The 19,519-nt window shown below is 46.1% G+C and overlaps 1 protein-coding gene across 1 annotated transcript in view; it reads right to left on the bottom strand.

The window, feature by feature from the left end:
- Nucleotides 1-2,049, bottom strand: part of LOC140076453 (uncharacterized) — a 107,896-nt gene extending 105,847 nt beyond the window's left edge. Inside the window, exon 1 of the mRNA XM_072122981.1 lies at nucleotides 421-2,049. Coding sequence (XP_071979082.1) covers nucleotides 421-2,022 — 1,602 coding nt within the window. The 5' untranslated portion in view covers nucleotides 2,023-2,049. The remainder of the gene's footprint in view (nucleotides 1-420) is intronic.
- Between the last annotated feature and the right edge of the window lie 17,470 nt (nucleotides 2,050-19,519).

The raw sequence follows: 19,519 nt of genomic DNA, 5'->3' as shown, positions 1-19,519 counted from the left end.
CGCTCTCCTCAGAGTCCCTATGCCCCTGCTCCCCTTTCTGATCGCTCCCCAAAACTGCACTGGCAACACTCATCACTGGGAACCCGACCTCACTGTGGACCCCAATCTCCTCTATCAGCACTGGTTTTAGTGTACACGCTGTCTTTAGCTTATAGACACACTGCATCTCCCCAGTCTGAGTAGAGGCATCTTTGTGGCTCATGCTCTGAGCCTTACTCATCTTGACACCTCTGGTCTGCTCTAGGACCTCTCCTTGAGTAATGGCCTCCACCAGATCCACACTCAGGACCTTAGAGGTGCAGATTCAGAGACTCCATCTTGGCAGCCTCTCACACCCTTCACCATATCTGCTGACTGCATGGTTATCTCTGGGGGCCCATTTACCACCCCCTCCCTCTTAGCTTCCTCATACTGGGATACCTCTGGTTCTGGAGCAGGCATAGCCTTGCTCTTGCTATCCTGTCCTCCTTCCCAGACCAGTCCCCTTGGGCTTCTGCCCATTTTCTCATATGATTGTTGTACATCAGGCACATACACAGTTGTCATTTTTCCCAAATCATTTCCCAACAATACATCCACAGGCAATTCTTGTGACACTCCCACTTGTCTGATACCTCTACCAGAACCCCAGTCCATAAAAACCTTGGCAACGGGCACTCCTGGATGGCACCCAGTTATCCCCTTCACAGGCAAAGTCTTTTCTGGAATGATGTCCTCAGGGTTTATAACTTCAGGGCGAACTAAAGAATAACTTGCCCCTGAGTCTCTTAATCCCTGGGTGACTCTATCACCCACTATCACAGTCTGCATATGGTGCTGTAACTTGTCCATATCACCAGAAAGCAGCATGACTACTGGTACTGTAGAGTAGACAGTTGCCCCTCTCTCTGGGCACGCAGACCTCAGATGACCCACTTTGTTACAAATAAAACATTTGCGCATATCCCCCTGATTTATAGACTCCCTCAGTGTAAGGTTCTCACCCACTTTGGAGACAGAAGGTTGTGATGTTGTCCTGGCTTGTTTCTCCTTCCAGCTGGAGGACCTTTGGGGGGATGTTTCCCTCTTTGCTTCAGGCATCCGGTTGGCGGTGTAGGAGTCTGCAATCAGCGCAGCTTCATCCGCAGTTTTAGGCTCCCTGTCACAAACAAACTGTCGTACATCCACAGGACAAATGTGCAGAAACTGATCTTTTATCATGAGATCCTCCAGGTCCTCACGGCTGTTGACAGAAAGTCCTCGGGTCCACTGTAGAAAGGTAGTCCGTAAGTTGCCTACTGTATCAGCATAGCTCTCAGTTGTTTCTCGCTTTACACTCCGGAACTTCTTGCGGTAAACTTCTGGTGTTAAGTTGTACTTTTTAAGCAAAGCAGCTTTTATAGCATCATAGTCCTCATCAAGTTTAAGAGGAAGGTCAGCAAATACTTCCAGGGCTTTGCCTCTCAGCCCTGGGCTCAAATACTGTGCCCACTGCTCACGGGGCAGATGGTATTGTCTGCAGGTCTTCTCAAAAGATCGCAGAAAAATGTCCAAGTCCCCATCCTTGTCCAGTACTGGAAAACGTTCTTGACGAGGTCTTTTGGGGTCTACATCTTGGGATTGGGGTTGCACAGAATTGATACCCCTTTCAATACGCTCCATTTCCAGCCTGAATTCTCTATCAGCCTGGCGCTCACGCTCTGCGGCTGCTCTCTCCTCTCGCTCTGCGGCCGCTCTCTCCTTCTCTCGCTCTGCGGCCGCTCTCTCCTTCTCTCGCTCTGCGGCCGCTCTCTCCTTCTCTCGCTCTGCGGCCGCTCTCTCCTTCTCTCGCGCTGCGGCCGCCTGATTAAATTGAAGGATAAGCTGCAGGCGCAGGCTAGGATCACATTCACCTAGCTGCTGTAGGGCCATTTGTAGAGACACATCCATGCCTTCCTGAGGGCTCCTGCTGTGGGTAGCCTCAGGGGAAACTCTTCCAGGATTAATGTCCATATCTTGGCTCCCTTGAGCCGTGCCAGATCCTTGCTCTGCATCTTGCTCCATCAAAGCACAAACCAGCAGCTCTTTGGACTTGTCAGCCGGGTCGATACCTCTCTGCTCACAGAGGTGAATTAGAGCCTCCTTGCTCTGTCTCTTGTAGATGGTTGCCATCACTGAGTGCAACCTTTGCCAAATAAAAGATAGAAAAGAAAAACGGGGTAGGGGAACTGTTTGCACGTGTGTCTTAGAACAGCACTGATTTGGTCCGTGTAAAACTAGGGTACTCCTCGCAAGGATTCCACTAGTCCTTAAGTGCAGGGGTCAGTTACTTAATCCCAACACTTAATGCTCTGACAAAAATGAATTTATCCCACCGCTGCCACCAATTTGTCACGGCGAGGGACGCCGCCGCCTCGTCACGTGACGTGGGGTGCAACTGTACGGGTTAATTTAGCCTACTCAAACTTGCGCTCACCTTTCACTTAGGACACAAATTGAGCCTAAATCACACCTCATACAGCTCCAGCACCAGAACCAGACCCGCTGCCACCACTTATTGCATTTATACTGGGACCAATAAGTATCCCACTCTACAACAACTCTTGCTTCTCAGGCAGTCACCTTGTCACACCACTACACATGCACACTCAGCACTCTAGTAGTCACACAGCTAACCACACTTTACAAGGCTATGAGTTCGCAGAGCATACAGGGACCAAAATTAAAGTGAAAAGCTTTAATTACAAAAAGTTGATCAGTGCATAAAAAGATATTAAAAACAAAAGAATTACAAAATAAAATGACACACAACACGGCAAAACAGTTATAAAATAAAAAGGGAGAAAAATAACAGAAACTTACAAACTTATAGTAAATCCTGATCCCTGGAGGTGGGAGAAATAAGGGACACACTCAGCTTGTCAAGCAGCCCCCAAAATGTGAACACCAATTCTTGGATTTCATATTGTTTTATAACTTCTCAGTTTGGTTCAGATTTCAGAACCTCCCATTCATTAATTAGTCCAGAGGGTCATTCACGATTGGGCAAAGTGTTAATGAGGGGGGAGAGTCCAGGAATAATTAAACAGTTCTTTGTTTCCAAAATGCTAGATGCAGGGGTGGGGGTAGGTGCAGAGGAGAGGTGACCAAATGGCTTTTGAGGTCACCAGAGTACATTCTGCAGGTCAGAGTTTATCAGGTTGTAAGGATGTCCAGGATGTTGTAAATGAGGCCTGGACGCTTCAATGGATGCTACATATTTCAACCAAGTTTGTAATTGCCCAATAGATCAACAAATCTTACACATTCAAGAATAGTATTTCCTTGACAAACACCCTCGCCAATGCAAGGCAGAGAGGTGGTTCCGAATACGTCCCACCATGTAGCTTGCAGCCTGTGTAGGGTCAGATCAGCCCCACAGCATGTCACTGCATAACAACTACATAACAAAGATGAGCACTGCAGAGGTAGAGCCTGCCTGGTAAGGCAGGAGTTAATTGTTTTCTGTGATGTAATTCCAGCAACCAATCACATGTGTTATACTTTGTTTCTGTGAGCTGAGATGTAATTGGAGGAGTAGCCACCACCTGACCAGTGGGAGTAACAAAACCCCTGGTCAGGAAACTTCTAGAGGTCAGTCAGACCCAGGAGTCTGGAGAAGAAGACTGGAGTTAATCCAGTACAGACCAGATTAGAGACCCTGAGAAGTCTGTGCAGCCAGCACACCAGACCGCTCTGGTCTGGTGTGCTGGCTGCACAGACTTCTCAGAGTCTCTAATCTGGTCTGTACCAGAGGAGAGCTCAGCTCCCTGCCTAAAGAGTGTAGTGGGTTAGTCAGAGAGAGGGGAAAGGGACATCATCCTACCTTCAAGGGTGATATCTGAAGCAACCCAGGACAAGCTGAAGCATCCTTCCAGGACACAGCTATCTCCCAGCCTGCCCTTTGCAACCAGGCTGATGATCCATCCTGTGGCTCCCTCCAACTACATCTCCAGCATTCCACCATTCTGTCAAGGCACGTTGCTGTCGGTTCCAATAAAGAACTGTAAGTTGTTTTTGTTCAACGTCTGCTTCCGTCTGGTCCCTGCTACTATGGCTGTCACCACCCCGGGCACCCTGTCCACCACACAGAGACTCATACTCTAGACACCTAAGGGTTGCCCCAGGGAGAACCGCTATAGCAGCCTCTCCCTCATCATTTCTTGCCAACACCACCCTGCTGGAGGCCTGCCAGGTTGTACTCCAGGCCCCAAGAGAAGGCTAGGCCCCGGTGGGGGATGTTGCAAATGTCTGAGGTAAAACTATTCCAGCTTTGAATGGTTGCCATGGGCAATTAGAGCCGTTTTGCTCTCAGACACTTTCTATAAATCTCCCCATAGTGTCACAAAGTGTCAGTGAGAGACAGTCACTGCAAGAGATGGTCAGAGAGAGTGAGAGAGATACAAATAAAATATTTTATGTTAACCCATTCTATTTTGTTATAGCTAAGAGTAGTTATTTACTATCCCGGCAAACGATGGGATCTACAGCTAGTTCCTAATAAAAACTGGCCTAGCCACCGCACAATATCCTGTTTAGCACCCATGCGGATTTGCTATGTTCTTTTACTAAACAGGCTGGGAATAGGTTCATTAATAGTTAACCCCTTAAGGACGCAGCCATTTTGTAGCTTAAGGCTCAGCCCGATTTTTTGGATTCTGACATGTGTCGCTTTATATGGTTATAACTTTTGAACACTGTTACTTATCTAAAATGATTCTGAGATACTTTTTTCCCCACATGTTGTACTTCATTTTAGTGGTAAATTTTGGCTGCTAAGTTTTGCGTTTATTTACAAAAAAAAAAGAAAATAAGATGAATTTTTTCGAAATTCAAAATCATTGCATTTTCAGGCAGATAGATTTACCACCTAAATAAGTTGCTGAATAACATTTCCCATTTGCCTACTTTACATTTTCATAATTTTTGAAATGTCTGGATAATTTATTTCGATGTCACGCGGCTTAAAAATTCAATATCTCTTTTCCGGATTTTCTGAATTTACTATTTTGGAGATAAATACAGTTTTGAATGAAATTTAGCATCAAAACCCCCTATATAACCAACCCATTTTCAAATCTGCACCCCTATCAGAAACAGCTTTTACGAAGATTGTTAACCCCTTGAGATCTTCATAGTAATTGAATCAAAATGGAGGTGAAATTTAGAATGGTCAAATTGTGCCCTTATACGTTCATTTAGCACTAAAATTTACACATTTCCAAAAGATAAAAAGAGAAAACCCACCATACAATTTGTTCTATAATTTCTCCTGAGTACAGAGACCTCCCACATGTGGCCGTGACTTGTTTTATGGGAGCACAGCGAGGCGCAGAAGGGAAGGAGCACCCTGCAGCTGCCAGGATTTTAGTTTCCTCATTGGCCCCTTTTGTAGGCTATAAAATTTTCGCTTTTCTGTTATTTCTGTGACAGCATTTTTTTGTGGGATGAGATGCTTTTTCCAGTGTTACCATTTTGGGGTTGGTATCCCCTATTGTTGAAAATTTAGGAACTTTTTTTGAGGGCAGGAGTAGAAACGCATCAATTTTGTACTGGATTTTTTTCCTTTTTTTTTTTTTTTGATGTTCACCGTATAGCCTAAATATCATGTTATCTTTATTCTATGGGTCAATATGATTACGGGGATGCCAGACATGAATATTTTTTCTTTCGTTTTACTAAATTTGTATTGCCGTCTTCCAAGTGGCATAACATTGTAACTTTTTTGGCTACGGAGCTGGTTGATGGCTTGTTTTTTGCGGGACATGTACTTTGCACCAGTATCCTGGCAGAGTACATATGTTTTTTTGATCACTTTTTATAGCATTTTTGTGGGATTGAATAGATAAAAAACATAATTTTTGGAGGGTTTATAACAGTTTTTTTTACGGCGTTTATCGTACGGGCTCAGTAATTATTTAATGTTATTCTATTCTACGGATTGTTATGGATGCGGTGATACTTTAACCCCTTAGCGCTCTGCGCCGTAGCTGTACTGCGCTGAGTCCCGCGAATGGCGCTCAGCGCAGTACAGCTACTGCGCAGAGACAATGCCGGTTCGGCGCTGCATAGAAGCCGAACCGGCATCGTTAGCCGCGGGATTTCAACGGTAATCTACCGTTGACATCCCCGGCAATCTACCGTTGACATCCCCGGCTAACACCCGCGGTCGGAGTGGGCTCCGATCGCGGGTGTTTAACCCGTTAAATGCCGCGGTCAACGCGACCGCGGCATTTAACATGCAGAGACGCAGGTCAGAATCTAAAAAATGGGACTGAGCCTTAAGCTGTAAAATGGCTGCGTCCTTAAGGGGATATATGTGGGGTTTGTGTTATGATTTAGACTTTTTTTGAGTTGTATGTCTCTTTATATGTTTTGGGGCTTTTAGGCATTTTTAGTGATTTATTACTTTATTTTTTATTGAATAACTTATTTTTAATATTTTCACTTTTTTACCATGGGACATGAACAAGCAATCATCTGATTGCTTGTTCATGATAATATTCTGCAATACAGAAGTATTGCAGGGTATTAGCAGTGTCAGTCTATGCACCGCTATGCATAGGCTGGCACTCTGCCTGTAAGATGACGTCACAGATGCCATTTTATTGGCAGTTCTTGCAGGCAACTCTGGGGTCCAGATCGGACTTTAACTCGCCGCTCGAAACTGGATACAAGCTTAGAGCACTCAATAATACATTTACCCTCCTAGAGGATCAAGAAAATAGGAACAGGAGGAAAAATATAAGATTTAAGGGGGGGCCAGAACTGATTGCCCATTAACTACCGAATGTGGTAAAAGAAATTTTTACAACTCTACTTGGGAAGGCGAGAGCACAAGGTATACAGATAGAACGCATACACAGAGCCCTGTGTTCAATGCCCAAAAAAGATGAACCACAAAGGGACGTTATTTGCGGTCTACTATCTTATGTGGACACAGCAGCTATACTAAAAGCAGCAAGAAATAAAGAGGTTATTCAAATCAGAGATGAGAAGATTACCCTATATCAGTACATTTCATCTACTACCCTCAATAAGTGAAGGATGCTAAAACTTCTTACAGACCACCTTTGACACAATTACATACTATTCAGATTGCTATTCCCATTTGGAATGACATTTCAGAGTGGCGGAAAGCGATGCACTATACGACAACCAGAAGACTTGATCTCGGCATGGGAAATTCTGGACATAGAGCCATTAGACATAACCTCATGGTCCGCAGGACCGGAACAGTTTCTGGACTTGCCATCACTTCCTAAAACCGAGCCATGGGCCACAACAACAAAAAGGAAATCATCAAGAAGAAAAAAGCACACAGGATGAGATCCCAGCGATTAACTGTGATCGTCTATGCAGGCAAAGCCTGTAGATTGCTCCATACTTCAGAATCTATCACCAGATAAGTTGAGCATACCAAAGTCAGAATCTGTTAAAGTCTAGCAGATGGACTTCTAAGCTCCACAGCTAGTATCATACTTCTATTTCCAACCCTCATACTTTAAAAGGGTTTCTTTTCTGCTTGACCCAACCAGAACACAGCCCCCGCCTAAGCCCACCTTAGAAAACTAACTACCATAGGCTTACAGCCACAATTATCCCTTCTGGGTGACACAAAGGAGAAATTCAAACAATTCATGTCATCAGAGTACTACACCCTAGGAACATACATGCTAAAGACATGCCAGTACTGTTTTTCTCATTGTTTTTCTAATTGTTTATGTGTTATGTACAGGTCTAATTCAAATAAGTCTAGAAAGATCCGCGTCTCTGCCAGAAAAGAGCGAATTATGAGTCACATCGATATGTAGAAATATAATAACAAGCAATGATGGCAACGGTAAATGTTACAACATTTAATATCAGGGGCCTAAATACACCACAGAAGAGGTCTCAGGTCTTCACCCTATTGCGTAAGTCCCATTCCGACGTATGCTACCTACAAGAAACCCATTTCAAAACACACCAAAATACCAAAGCTACCTACGTACATGTATCAACGGTGGTTCCAAAGCACCTATGAAAAGGCAGCAAGAGGGGTCACGATAGCCATAGCTAAGAAAATACCTTTTGAACACAGAGCCTCTTATCAAGATAGCGAAGGTATTTATTAATGGTCTTTTAGGCAACACTAGAGTCACTCTGGCCAATCTGTACAAACCAAACTCAGGACAGGTGGATTGGCTGATAGAGACCCTGGACAAGTTACAAGAATTTGCAGATGGCATAATTATTGCAGGTGGAGACATAAATATAGCTTTACACCCTACCTTAGACTCCTCAAAAGGAACTTCAACGCACTCCCAAAAAACCTTAGCAAAACTACATAAAACTCTGCAAAAAATAGATCTAATAGATGTGTGCCGGACAATCAACCCCTCCATTAAAGATTTCACCTTTTACTCACCGGTCCATGATTCTTTCCAAAGATTAGATTACATATTTTTACCTAAATCCTCTTTACCAGCGCTACGTGCAATAGAGTAAGGCTACATTCACACTAACGTATGGGCGACGTATATAGGGCCGACGTATATACGGCCGATATACGTCCCCCATACACTTCTATGGGCGCACGGCACACTACGGGAGCGGTACGGTGCAGCACACGAGCGGCACCGTACCGTTCCGTACCTGGGAAAAAGATAGGACCTGTCCTATCTTTTCCCGTAATACGGCACCGTGCGCCATAGGTTGCTATGGAGAGGGGCGGGGGTGAGCTGCGCTCACCTCCTCCTCCTCTCCCCGTACACTGCCGTTGCCAGCTACGGTACGGGCGGGCAACGGCAGTGTGAATATAGCCTAAGATCAGTTTCAAATCATGCACCATTCATAGCTCAATTAACAATTGAATCTCTGCCGCGCCCCCAGGGGTTATGGCGACTGAACGAGACCCTACTAGACTGATGAACAAATAGAGGAAACGAAAAAGAAGTTGCTATCCTTCTTTACTCGTAATTCCCCAGACAACACCTCAATTCCACTAACGTGGGAAGCACATAAGATGTTTATAAGAGGTGAACTCATGGCCCTTGGAGCTGCGGTAAAGAAATAGAAATCTAATAACATTGATGACTAGAGATGAGCGAGCACTAAAATGCTCGGGTGCTCGTTATTCGAGACAAACTTTTCCCGATGCTCAAGTGTTCGTCTCGAATAACGAACCCCATTGAAGTCAATGGGAGACTCGAGCATTATTCAAGGGGACCAAGGGTCTGCACAGGGAAGCTTGGCCAAACACCTTGAAACCTCAGAAAATGATGGAAACACCACGGAAATGGACAGGAAACAGCAGGTGCAGCATGCATGGATGCCTCTGAGGCTGCTTAATCGCACCATTATGCCAAAATTATGGGCAACAGCATGGCGATGACAGAGTGACCGAATGAGGCTAGATAGCATCTAAAACATCCAATAATTGACCCTGACACTAAAAAAGACGGCATGCAGAGGCAGCGGCAACAGCGACAGGCTAGAGAGTGGCATGGCGACATACCCCAAATGGACTCAGGCTTCAAACCAATGGGTGGCAGAGAGGAACCAAAGGAGGTGAGCAAGAAGCGCTGAAATGATTTACTATGTGAACGAAAGGTTTACGGTACATTTAGTCGATAACACAGCATGGTGGCAACATAGTGACCAAGTTCCATAACGTATCTGGTGAAACACCCAAAAAATGAGCCTGACACAGCTCGTTTGATAAGGGGACGACATGTGGAGGCAGCCATGGAGACGACTTCCATGATTAAGAGTGACAGTATGGGGCATCCATATTGCGCTGCTATGATTGAAACTTCAGATGTCCAGCATGGCGGCGGCAGATGCGCCAAGTTCCATTATGTATCTGGTGAAACACCTGAAAATTCTGCCTGACACAGCTCGTTTCATAAGGGGATGATGTGCTGTATATCCTCTCGCGCTCCAGCGTCTGGGGTATAGAGAGTTGAAAGTTGCGCATGGAGACATTGGTGGACGCTGTGGAGGATCGTGGAGGCGGAGTTTCATTATGTATCTGGTGAAACACCCGAAAATTCTGCCTGACACAGCTCGTTTGATAAGGGGACGATGTATGGAGGCAGTAAGGTAGTAGTAGTAGATTAAAGGTGCTGCAGTTAAAACTATGTTAGTTGGATCTTGGGATGGAGCTGGCGTTCCGCTGCCAGGCGAGCTTTCGCCTGTCCAAGCCCCTGTCTCTCGGCTCCTCCCCAAACAGCACTCCTAAGAACCTTTTGTATAAGATCAAGTGTAGTAGTGTTCTTATAAGTTTGGGTTATGGCGGGTGAGGGGAATGTAAACAGATGCGCAAGAAGCACTGAAATAATTTCGGTAAATGAAGTTTGCCTGTGTATTTTGTGGATAACACAGGAGGGTGGTGACAAAGTTAACAAGTTTGATGTGGAAGCCATGAAAACAACCCAAAATTCTGCCTGACACAGCTCGTTTGATAAGGGGACGATGTATGGAGGCAGCTATATGGATGACTTTTGGAGGCAGCTAAAAAGACGAAGTGTGGAGGCTGCTATGGAGACAATTTAATTTGCATAGTGCCTGTATGTGGCAGTCCAAAAAAGTTTTCAAACCAGAGGAGCAGGTAGGTGGTCCTCCAGAAAAATTAAATAGATTGAGTGCCTGTATGTGGCACTCCCAAAAATTGTTTAAAACAGAAGACCGGATAGGTGGCCCTCAAGAAAAATTAAATACATAGAGTACTATAGCTAGAGCCAGTTGGCCCTGGCAAAAAATAGCCAGTTTCCTCTGCTTTAGTGTACAAAGAGGAGGAGAAGAAGGAAAATGAGGAGGAGTGCATAAATTATACAGGTTGAGCTTCCTTCACCTGGTGGAGAATGGAAATCCTGAGAAATCCAGGCTTTATTCATCTTGATAAGCGTCAGCCGGTCAGCGATGTCAGTCGACAGGCGTGTACGCTTATCGGTGATGATGCCACCAGCTGCACTGAAAACCCACTTGGAAAACACGCTAACGGCAGGGCAGGCAAGAATTTCCAAGGCGTACAGCGCCAGTTCGTGCAACATGTCCAGCTTTGAAACCCAGTAGTTGTAGGGAGCTGTGTGATGGTATGGTCAGCTAGGTACTCCCTCACCATCTTTCTGTAAAGATCAGCCCTACTCTGCCGAGACTGGGGACAGGTGACAGTGTCTTGCTGGGGTGACATAAAACTGGCAAAGACCTTGTAAAGCGTACCCCTGCCAGTGCTGGAAAAGCTGCCTGCTCGCCTACTCTCCCTCGCTACTTGTCCCGCAGAAGTACGCCCTCTGCCGCTAGCGCTGTCAGAAGGGAAATACTGCTTCAGCTTGTGCAACAGGGCCTGCTGGTATTCATGCATTCTCACACTCCTTTCCTCTCCAGGGATGAGAGTGGAAAGATTTTGCTAGTACCTTGGGTCCAGGAGAGTGAATGCCCAGTAATCGGTGCTAGAATAAATTCTTTTAACGCGAGGGTCACGGGATAGGCAGCCTAGCATGAAATCTGCCATATGCACCAGAGTGCAAGAATTCACTCCCCTCACTGGCCTGACTCCATTTCCTCCTTCTCCAACTCCTCCAACTACTCTTCTTCTGCCCATACACGCTGAACAGTGAAGGACTGAACAATGCTCCCCTCTTCTGTCTTGCCAACATTCTCCTCCTCTTCCTCCTCATCCTCCTCCACCTCGTCCGATATGCGCTGAGAAACTGACCTGACTACCAGTTCTGGTGGAAGTTGACATCTTGCAGTCTACAATCGCTCTGCGCTGCTGGTAAACTCTGGATAACATAGTTAATGTTGAATTCCACCCCGTGGTCACGTCACACAACAGTCGGTGAGCGGGCAGTTGGAGGCGGTGCTGCGCTGCCCTGAGAGTGGCAGCATCTGTGCTGGACTTCCTGAAATGCGCACAGATGCGACACACCTTCGTGAGCAAATCAGACAGATTGGGGTATGTCATGTGGAACCGCTGAACTATGAGATTTAACACATGCGCCAGGCATGGCATATGTGTCAGTCTGCCGAGTTGCAGAGCCGCCACCAGGTTATGGCCGTTGTCACACACAACCATGCCTAACTTCTAGTTCAGCGGTGCCAGCCACAGATCAGTCTGCGCCGTGATGCCCTGTAAAAGCTCTTGGGCGGTGTGCCTTTTATCGCCTAGGCTCAGCAGTTTGAGCACCGCCTGCTGTCGCTTAGCGACGGCACTGCTGCTGTGCCTAGAGCTACCGACTGATGGCGCCATGCCCACGGATGGTAATTCGGAGGAGTAGGTGGAAGAGGGGTGGGAGGAGGTATAGTAGGCCTTTGAGACCTGGACCGAGGTAGGCCCCGCAATCCTCGGCGTCGGCAGTATATGACCAGTCCCAGGGTCAGACTCGGTCCACCAAGTTAACCTTATGTGCCGTCAGCGACATATAGTGGCCCTGCCTGGCAGCACTCGTCCATGTGTCCGTGGTCAGGTGGACCTTGTCAGAAATGGCATTGGTCAGGGCACGGATGATGTTGTCTGACACGTGCTGGTGCAGGGCTGGGACAGCACATTGGGAAAAGTAGTGGCGGCTGGGGAGCGAATACGGAGGGGCGGCCACCGCCATGAGGTTGCGATAGCCTGAAGATGCTGCCCTATAGGCTGGTAGAGACCGAGGCCTAAGTAATTTTGTGATGTGGACGTTGAGGGCTTGGGCGTGTGGGTGGCTTGCACTGTACTTCCTCTTGCGCTCCAGCGTCTGGGGTATGGAGAGTTGAACGCTGCGCATGGAGAAATTGGTGGATGCTGTGGAGGAGCGTGGAGGCAAATGTGTGGTTTTTGCACGGGAGGTATTTGGGCCGGGGTACTGGGCAGGGGGCTGACTAGAAGAGGCAGCATATGACACAGGGGAAGGAGCAGTGGTGTGCCCGGCCGGAGGTGAACGGACTTGGTTCCATTGAGTGGGGTGTTTAGCATTCATATGCCTGCACATACTGGTGGTGGTTAAGCTGGTAGTGGTGGAACCCCTGCTGATCCTGGTGTGGCACAGGTTGCACACCACAGTCCATCGGTCATCCGGTGTTTCTTTAAAGAACTTCCAGACGCTCTGGCCCTTCCTCTGCGTCTGTCCCCACCACTGCCTCTTCCAACCTGTTCTCGTCGAGGACTTGTCTCCGTCTCACAAGCACTGTGTTCACCCGGCCTATCAACCCAGCTTGGGTCTGTCACCTCATCATCCTCCGATCCCTCAGTCTGCTCCCCCCTCGGACTTCCTGCCCTGACAAAAACTTCACCACTGTCTGACAACCGTGTCTCCTCATTGTCCGACACCTCTTTACACACTTCTTCCACTACGTCAAGAATGTCATCATCACCCACAGACTGCGACCGGTGGAAAACCTGGGCATCGGAAAATAGCTCAGCAGCAACCGGACAAGTGGTTTGTGACTGTGGGAAGGGTCCAGAAAACAGTTCCTCAGAGTATGCCGGTCCAAATGCAAAATTTTGGTGGGAGGGGGCAGACTGGGGGGAAGAGGCTGAGGTGGAGGAGCTGGAGGAGTGCTGATTTCTGTGACATGGGTGGACTGCGTGGAAGACTGACTGGTGGACAAATGGCTATAAGCATTGTCCGCAATCCACGACATCACCTCTTCGCACTGTTCTGGCCTCAACACTGCTCTACCACGAGTCCCAGTAACTTGAGACATGATGAACCTAGGGAGTGTATCTCTGCGGCGTTCCCCTGCTCCCTCATCAGCAGGTGATGTCTCACCCCGCCCAGGACCACGGCCTCTGACCCCTGCAGTAGTTGGACGCCCACGTCCACGCCCTCGTCCTCTACGCCTAGCCCTCGGGTTAAACATTTTCAAAATTAAAGTGTGTGTAAAGTTTGTGTTTTTTTTTTTTTTTTAAACAAAACGATGCTATTCTATTGCTATGGCTAGTTTCTAAACTACACTGACAGCACACAACTGGATTTTGTGCTGTGCCTGATGACTGAGTTATAAAAAGAAATAAACGTCAAAAAAAAAAAAAAAATCAGAAGACTGCCTGTTTCAAATCAAACCCCTAATAAATTGTCCCACTTCGGTGTTTGAGGTGGATATGTGTGTCACTAAGAGCTAAAAACAACGGTCGCAAGTCTCCCAGCAAATTCCTCACAATATGGTACTAGCTGCACTACTATTGCCAGCAATGCCAGCCACAAGCAAATCAACAAAATATATATATAACGCTATTGTAGCCCTAATAAAGTTGGTTCGGTTCCTGTATGCCTAGTTTCTAAGCTACACTGACAGCACACAACTGAATTTTGTGCTGTGCCTGTCACTTTAAGTTTTGGGAAAAAAAAAAAAAAAAAAAAAAAAAAAAAAATCGGCAGAGTGTGCCTAATTCAATCAAACCCTTAATAAATTGTCCCACTTAGGTGTTTGAGATGGATATGTGTGCCACTAAGAGCTAAATATAATGTTCGCAAGTCTCCCTGCAAATTTGTCAAAATATGGTACTAGCTGCACTACTAGTGCCATCAAGCTCAGCCACAAGCAAAGAAAAAAAAATATTCTATCCCTAATAAGGGCTCTTGGGTTCTTGTAGACTCACTCCTGCCTAACAGTAAGTTAATAATCGCTATCCCTGCAGCAGCAGCAGCTCTCTCCCTAACGGCATCCAGACAGAGAATGATGCGAGCAGCGCGGGCAGGGGCTAGTCTATCCAGGGTCACCTGATCAGGCCAGCCAACCACTGCTATCGCCGTGTAAGTGTACCACGTCATGCTGGGTGGAGTGCAGAGTCTCCTGGCTTGTGATTGGCTCTGTTTCTGGCCGCCAAATATCAAAACGGTGGGAGATGCCATTTACTCGAGCTGGCAAAGTGTGTTCGCTCATCTCTAGGGCCAAACTCTCAAATGCGGCTTTTTTTTCAAGGACTCCCTTTCTCACGCAGAGAGAAATTATTCTATTGGTGACAGAGAATTGTTAGCCATTAAACTTGCTCTGGAGGAGTAGCGGTATCTACTGGAGGGAGCTCTCCATCCTGTTTGTGTGTACACAGACCACAGGAACCTTGTGTACCTCCATACAGCCCAGCGACTAAATACCAGGCTAGCCCGTTAGTCTTTCTTCTTCTGTCGCTTCAATCTGCTGGTCCATTTCCGTCCTGCGGATAAGAATATCAAGGCTGATGCACTGTCCCAAGCTTCGGAAGTCGTTGAAGAGTCTGTTCCTCGGCATATAATCTCTCCTGAACAACTTGTTGTTGGAGCTCCGATGGATCTTCGGCAGTTACCTCCCAGCAAGACGATGGCAGACCTGCACTACCTCATCTCCTGTTACTATTGATGGCCCGACCTGGTCAAAGATGTTCAGGATTTTGTGGGATCCTGCTCCTCCTGTGCCCATAGCAAAGCCTCTTGTCTCAAACCGGCTGGACTGTTACTTCCGTTGCCGATACCCAGATGCATGTGGTCTCACGTGACAATGGACTTTGTCACTGATCTGCTTCTCTCCTCTGGCAATACTGTCATCTGGCTGGTGACAGAACAGTTTTCCAAGATGTCCCATTGTGTTCCCCTTCCAGGTCTTGCGTCTTCTCCATGGCTTGCAAGTTTGTTTATCAAGCATATCTTCTGGCTGCATGGACTCCCGCTGCACATTGTGTCCGACCAAGGGATCCAAATTGTGTCCAAGTTCTGGCGCTCCTTGTGTAAACAGCTGCAAGTCAATCTAGACTCTTCTTCTGCCTACCACCCTCAGTCAAATGGTCAAGTAGAAAGGATGAACAAGACTTTGGGCTGTTACCTCCACCACATCATCTCAGCCCGTCAAGATAACTGGTCTGACTTACTACCATGGGCTGAATTCTCCTATAATTCCCTGGTCTGCTGGCACAGTTCCATTCTTTGCGTCTACGGACGAATCTCTCGTCCTCCTCTTCCGCTGTCTACTCCCTCCGAGGTCATCAATGTCTCCCTCCTGAAGCCTTCTCTCAGCAATCTCTTCCTCCTGCTCCTGAGGCTGACTCCCCAGATGTCTGAGGTGTTGGAAATTAAGCCATGAGAGGTAAATGGTTCTTCCTTGTAAACTGGAAGGGGTTCGGGCCCGAAGAGAGATCTTGGGAGCCAGAGGAGAATATCCTGGACCTGGATCCATTTCCCTCTCTGTGGTCTGGCCCGCACTCGTCTCTCCATGCTTCAGCTCCCATCCCGGCGAGGCAGCCCGCGCATCCCAGCTTCCTAGGGCCATTGCACCGCTTATTGGCACTACCGGGTTTCCAATAAAGACCGGCAGCTCCCATCACTCCCCGACGGATCTTTGAGCTATATGCCATAGAGAAAGCTTCCATTGCTGTTCCTGTTTCCTTGTTCCTGCCTTGCCTTGATCTCCTGTTGCTGACCCCAGACCTGAACTCTGACCTCTGCATCTCTGCCGCCAGCCCTGACTACCAGCCTGTGCCTGACCTTGAGCCTGGACTACGATTCTGTACTGCGACCTTAGCTGCCACCGCGGGCTAGTCGCACTTGTGGAACGACCTGGTGGCATTCCGCCGCAGAAAGACCATCCTGCTTTGCAGCGGGCTCTGGTGAAGACCAGGTGCGACTTAGATTCCTGTCCCAGGTGTCTTCTAGTACCATCTCCCGTGGTGGTCCAGAGGGTCCACTGACCCCCGAACCTGAACAGACACTTTATGATGAACACACATCCTTATGAAGTTCTGTGCTTTAACAACATGCAATTTCAGCATGGAAATTCTCTGCATTATCCTGTCATCTTCTGCATTTGTCTTTCAAGGGAGACCAGCCTTCTTTGGGGACTTAACCCCTATATGAACAAGCTCATTTGAGCCTTGATGACCAAGGCCTATTTTTCAAAACCAGCAATTGTCACTTTATCCGGGGATAACTTTAAAACACTTTAGCTTACACAAGGGTTTTTGAGTTCTTTTTATTGGTACATTTTGTAATTTAAAATAGTGGGACATTTTGGTTGATATATTTAACATTCATTTATGAAGAAAGGGGAATTTTGGTAAACATTTTGGAAAAAAAATGAAAAACAAAACATTTTGAAGTTTGAAAATAGCAAACTGATAGTAACTAATTTGTGTAGCAAGACTAACATTTATCATATCTCAGCTTTGTGTTGGCTGTCCTTTTATTAGGATGCTAAAAAGATCACAAATTGAACACCATTCTCATTTCATTTCTGTTTTGGAAGTTCTATTAATAGAAAGCCCCCCCATACCAACCCATTCTATTAACTTCACCCCTCAAACTTTTCAAAACAGTAGGTAGGATGCTTGTTAACCCTTTATGTATTTTACAGAACGTCAAACAAAATGAAGGTTTGATTTCAAATTTACTAATAATAATATATACATTAATTTAGCTGCAAACTTACCCACCTAAACTCAATAAAAGTAGAAAATGCAACTATATTGTGCAGTTTTTTTAAGTAAAAGGACACCCCACATGTGGATGTAACCCGCTGTCAGGGCACATGGTGTTAGGGAAAAATCCCCATCTCTTGATGTGATGTGTGGTTCCAAATCATTGTATAGTACGAGCTGCTCGGTGAATCACTCAGACCTTCACATGTTTGAGAGAATTCCAATTTATTTAGGTTGCAGACAGTTTTTATAGGTTCTTGAGACAAAGGAACCTACTGAGCATACTCGCATTCCAATAGCCATCAAGAGGATGTAACTGAAAGATGATCTGTGTACACGGGGGAATGGAACTTGAGTATAGTAAAACACATGGTATGTGAACATAATAGAGAATGGATTCTATTCCCTCACAATGTTGAGACGTGGAAAGGAAGGAGCCATTGAGCTTTTTGTAGGGCAGAATAGTTTGCAGGTGCCATAACCTGTTTTGTAGAGCCCCTGCTGCTATGTTCCCACGTGTTGTTTTGGTTGCATTTTTAAACAAAATCCTCACGTTAGCTTTTATTTTGCGTTCAGTTAACACAATGTTACCAAAATTTGTTGTTATCATGAGTGGAGCCTTTGAATTGCGTTTCCAAAATGTAACCAAAATGCCATGTGTGGACGTGGCCTGAAGTACCACAAATCCTCATTCTTGAGAATTTGTTAACTTTTGATCATGTGGTATATGGGACATTTTAGCCCCTGATGGGCTTTTTCCATTTTACTTTGTGTTTACCACTGCCTACTTTAACCTCTTCCCGCTCAGCGTCCGATATATCGGACGCTGAGCTCAGTGACTTAGCGCTCAGCGTCCGATATATCGGACGCTGAGCTGATGCCGGTTTGGCTCAAGATCTGAGCCGAACCGGCATCGGGAAAGACGGGGTGCCGGCTGTGACTGATAGCCGGCACCCCAGTGTAACACCCGCGATCGGAGTTGTCTCCGATCGCGGGTGCTTAACCCGTTAAATGCCGCGGTCAGCGCGACCGCGGCATCTAACATGTATCTGGGGGGTCTTTCCCCCACGATCGGCCCCCCCGAACAGTTTTCGGGGTGCGCCGATCGTTGCTATAGTAACTCTGGGGTCCGATCTGGACCCCAGAGTTACCTGCAAGAATTGCCAGTAAGATGGCGTCTGTGACGTCATCTTACTGGCACAGTGCCAGCCTATGCAAGTGTATAGGCTGACACTGATAATACTCTGCAATACATGAGTATTGCAGAATATTATCATGAAGAAGCAATCAGAAGATTGCTTCTTCATGTCCCATGGTATAAAAGTGAAAAAGTAAAAAAAAAAATGTTATTCAATAAAAAAATAAAGTAATAAATCACTAAAAATGCCCAAAACCTCCAAAACATATAAAGAGACATAACTAAAAAGTCTAAATCATAACACAAACCCCACATATATAGTATCACCGCGTCCGTAACAACCCGTAGAATAAAAGTAAATCATTATTGAACCCCCACGATAAACGCCGTAAAAAAAACTGCTATAAACCTTCCAAAAATTATGATTTTTAGCTATTCAATCCCACAAAAAATGCTATAAAATGCGATCAAAAAACCATGTGTACTCCGACATGATACTGTTGCAAAGTACAACATGTCCCGCAAAAAACAAGCCATCAACCAGCTCCGTAGCCAAAAAAGTAACAATGTTATGCCACTTGGAAGACGGCAATACATAAATGATAGATTTTTCCCCACATTAGGGTTTTGTTTGACAAATTTAGTAAAACGTAAGAAAATATATTCATGTCTGGTATCCCCGTAATCGTATCAACCCATAGAATAAAGATAACATGATTATTAGTCTATACGGTGAACACCAAAAAAAAAAAAAAAAAGAGTAAAAAATCCAGTACAGAATTGATGCTTTTCTACTCCTGCCCTCAAAAAAAGTTCCTAAATTTTCAACAATAGGTGATACCAACCCCAAAATGGTAACAATGGAAAAAGCATCTCATCCCGCAAAAAAAATGGCATCACATGGCCCCAATAACGCAAAAGCGAAAATTTTATAGCCTTCAAAAGGGGCCAATGAGGAAACTAAAATCCTGGCAGCTGCAGGGCGCTCCTTCCCTTCTGCGTCTCGCTGTGCGCCCATAAAACAAGTAACGGCCACA

This window comes from Engystomops pustulosus, chromosome 9, assembly GCF_040894005.1.
Source record: "Engystomops pustulosus chromosome 9, aEngPut4.maternal, whole genome shotgun sequence".
Classification (NCBI taxonomy): domain Eukaryota; kingdom Metazoa; phylum Chordata; class Amphibia; order Anura; family Leptodactylidae; genus Engystomops; species Engystomops pustulosus.
Note: the sequence above shows the minus strand (reverse complement) of the source record. Positions and strands in the feature narration are given on the sequence as shown.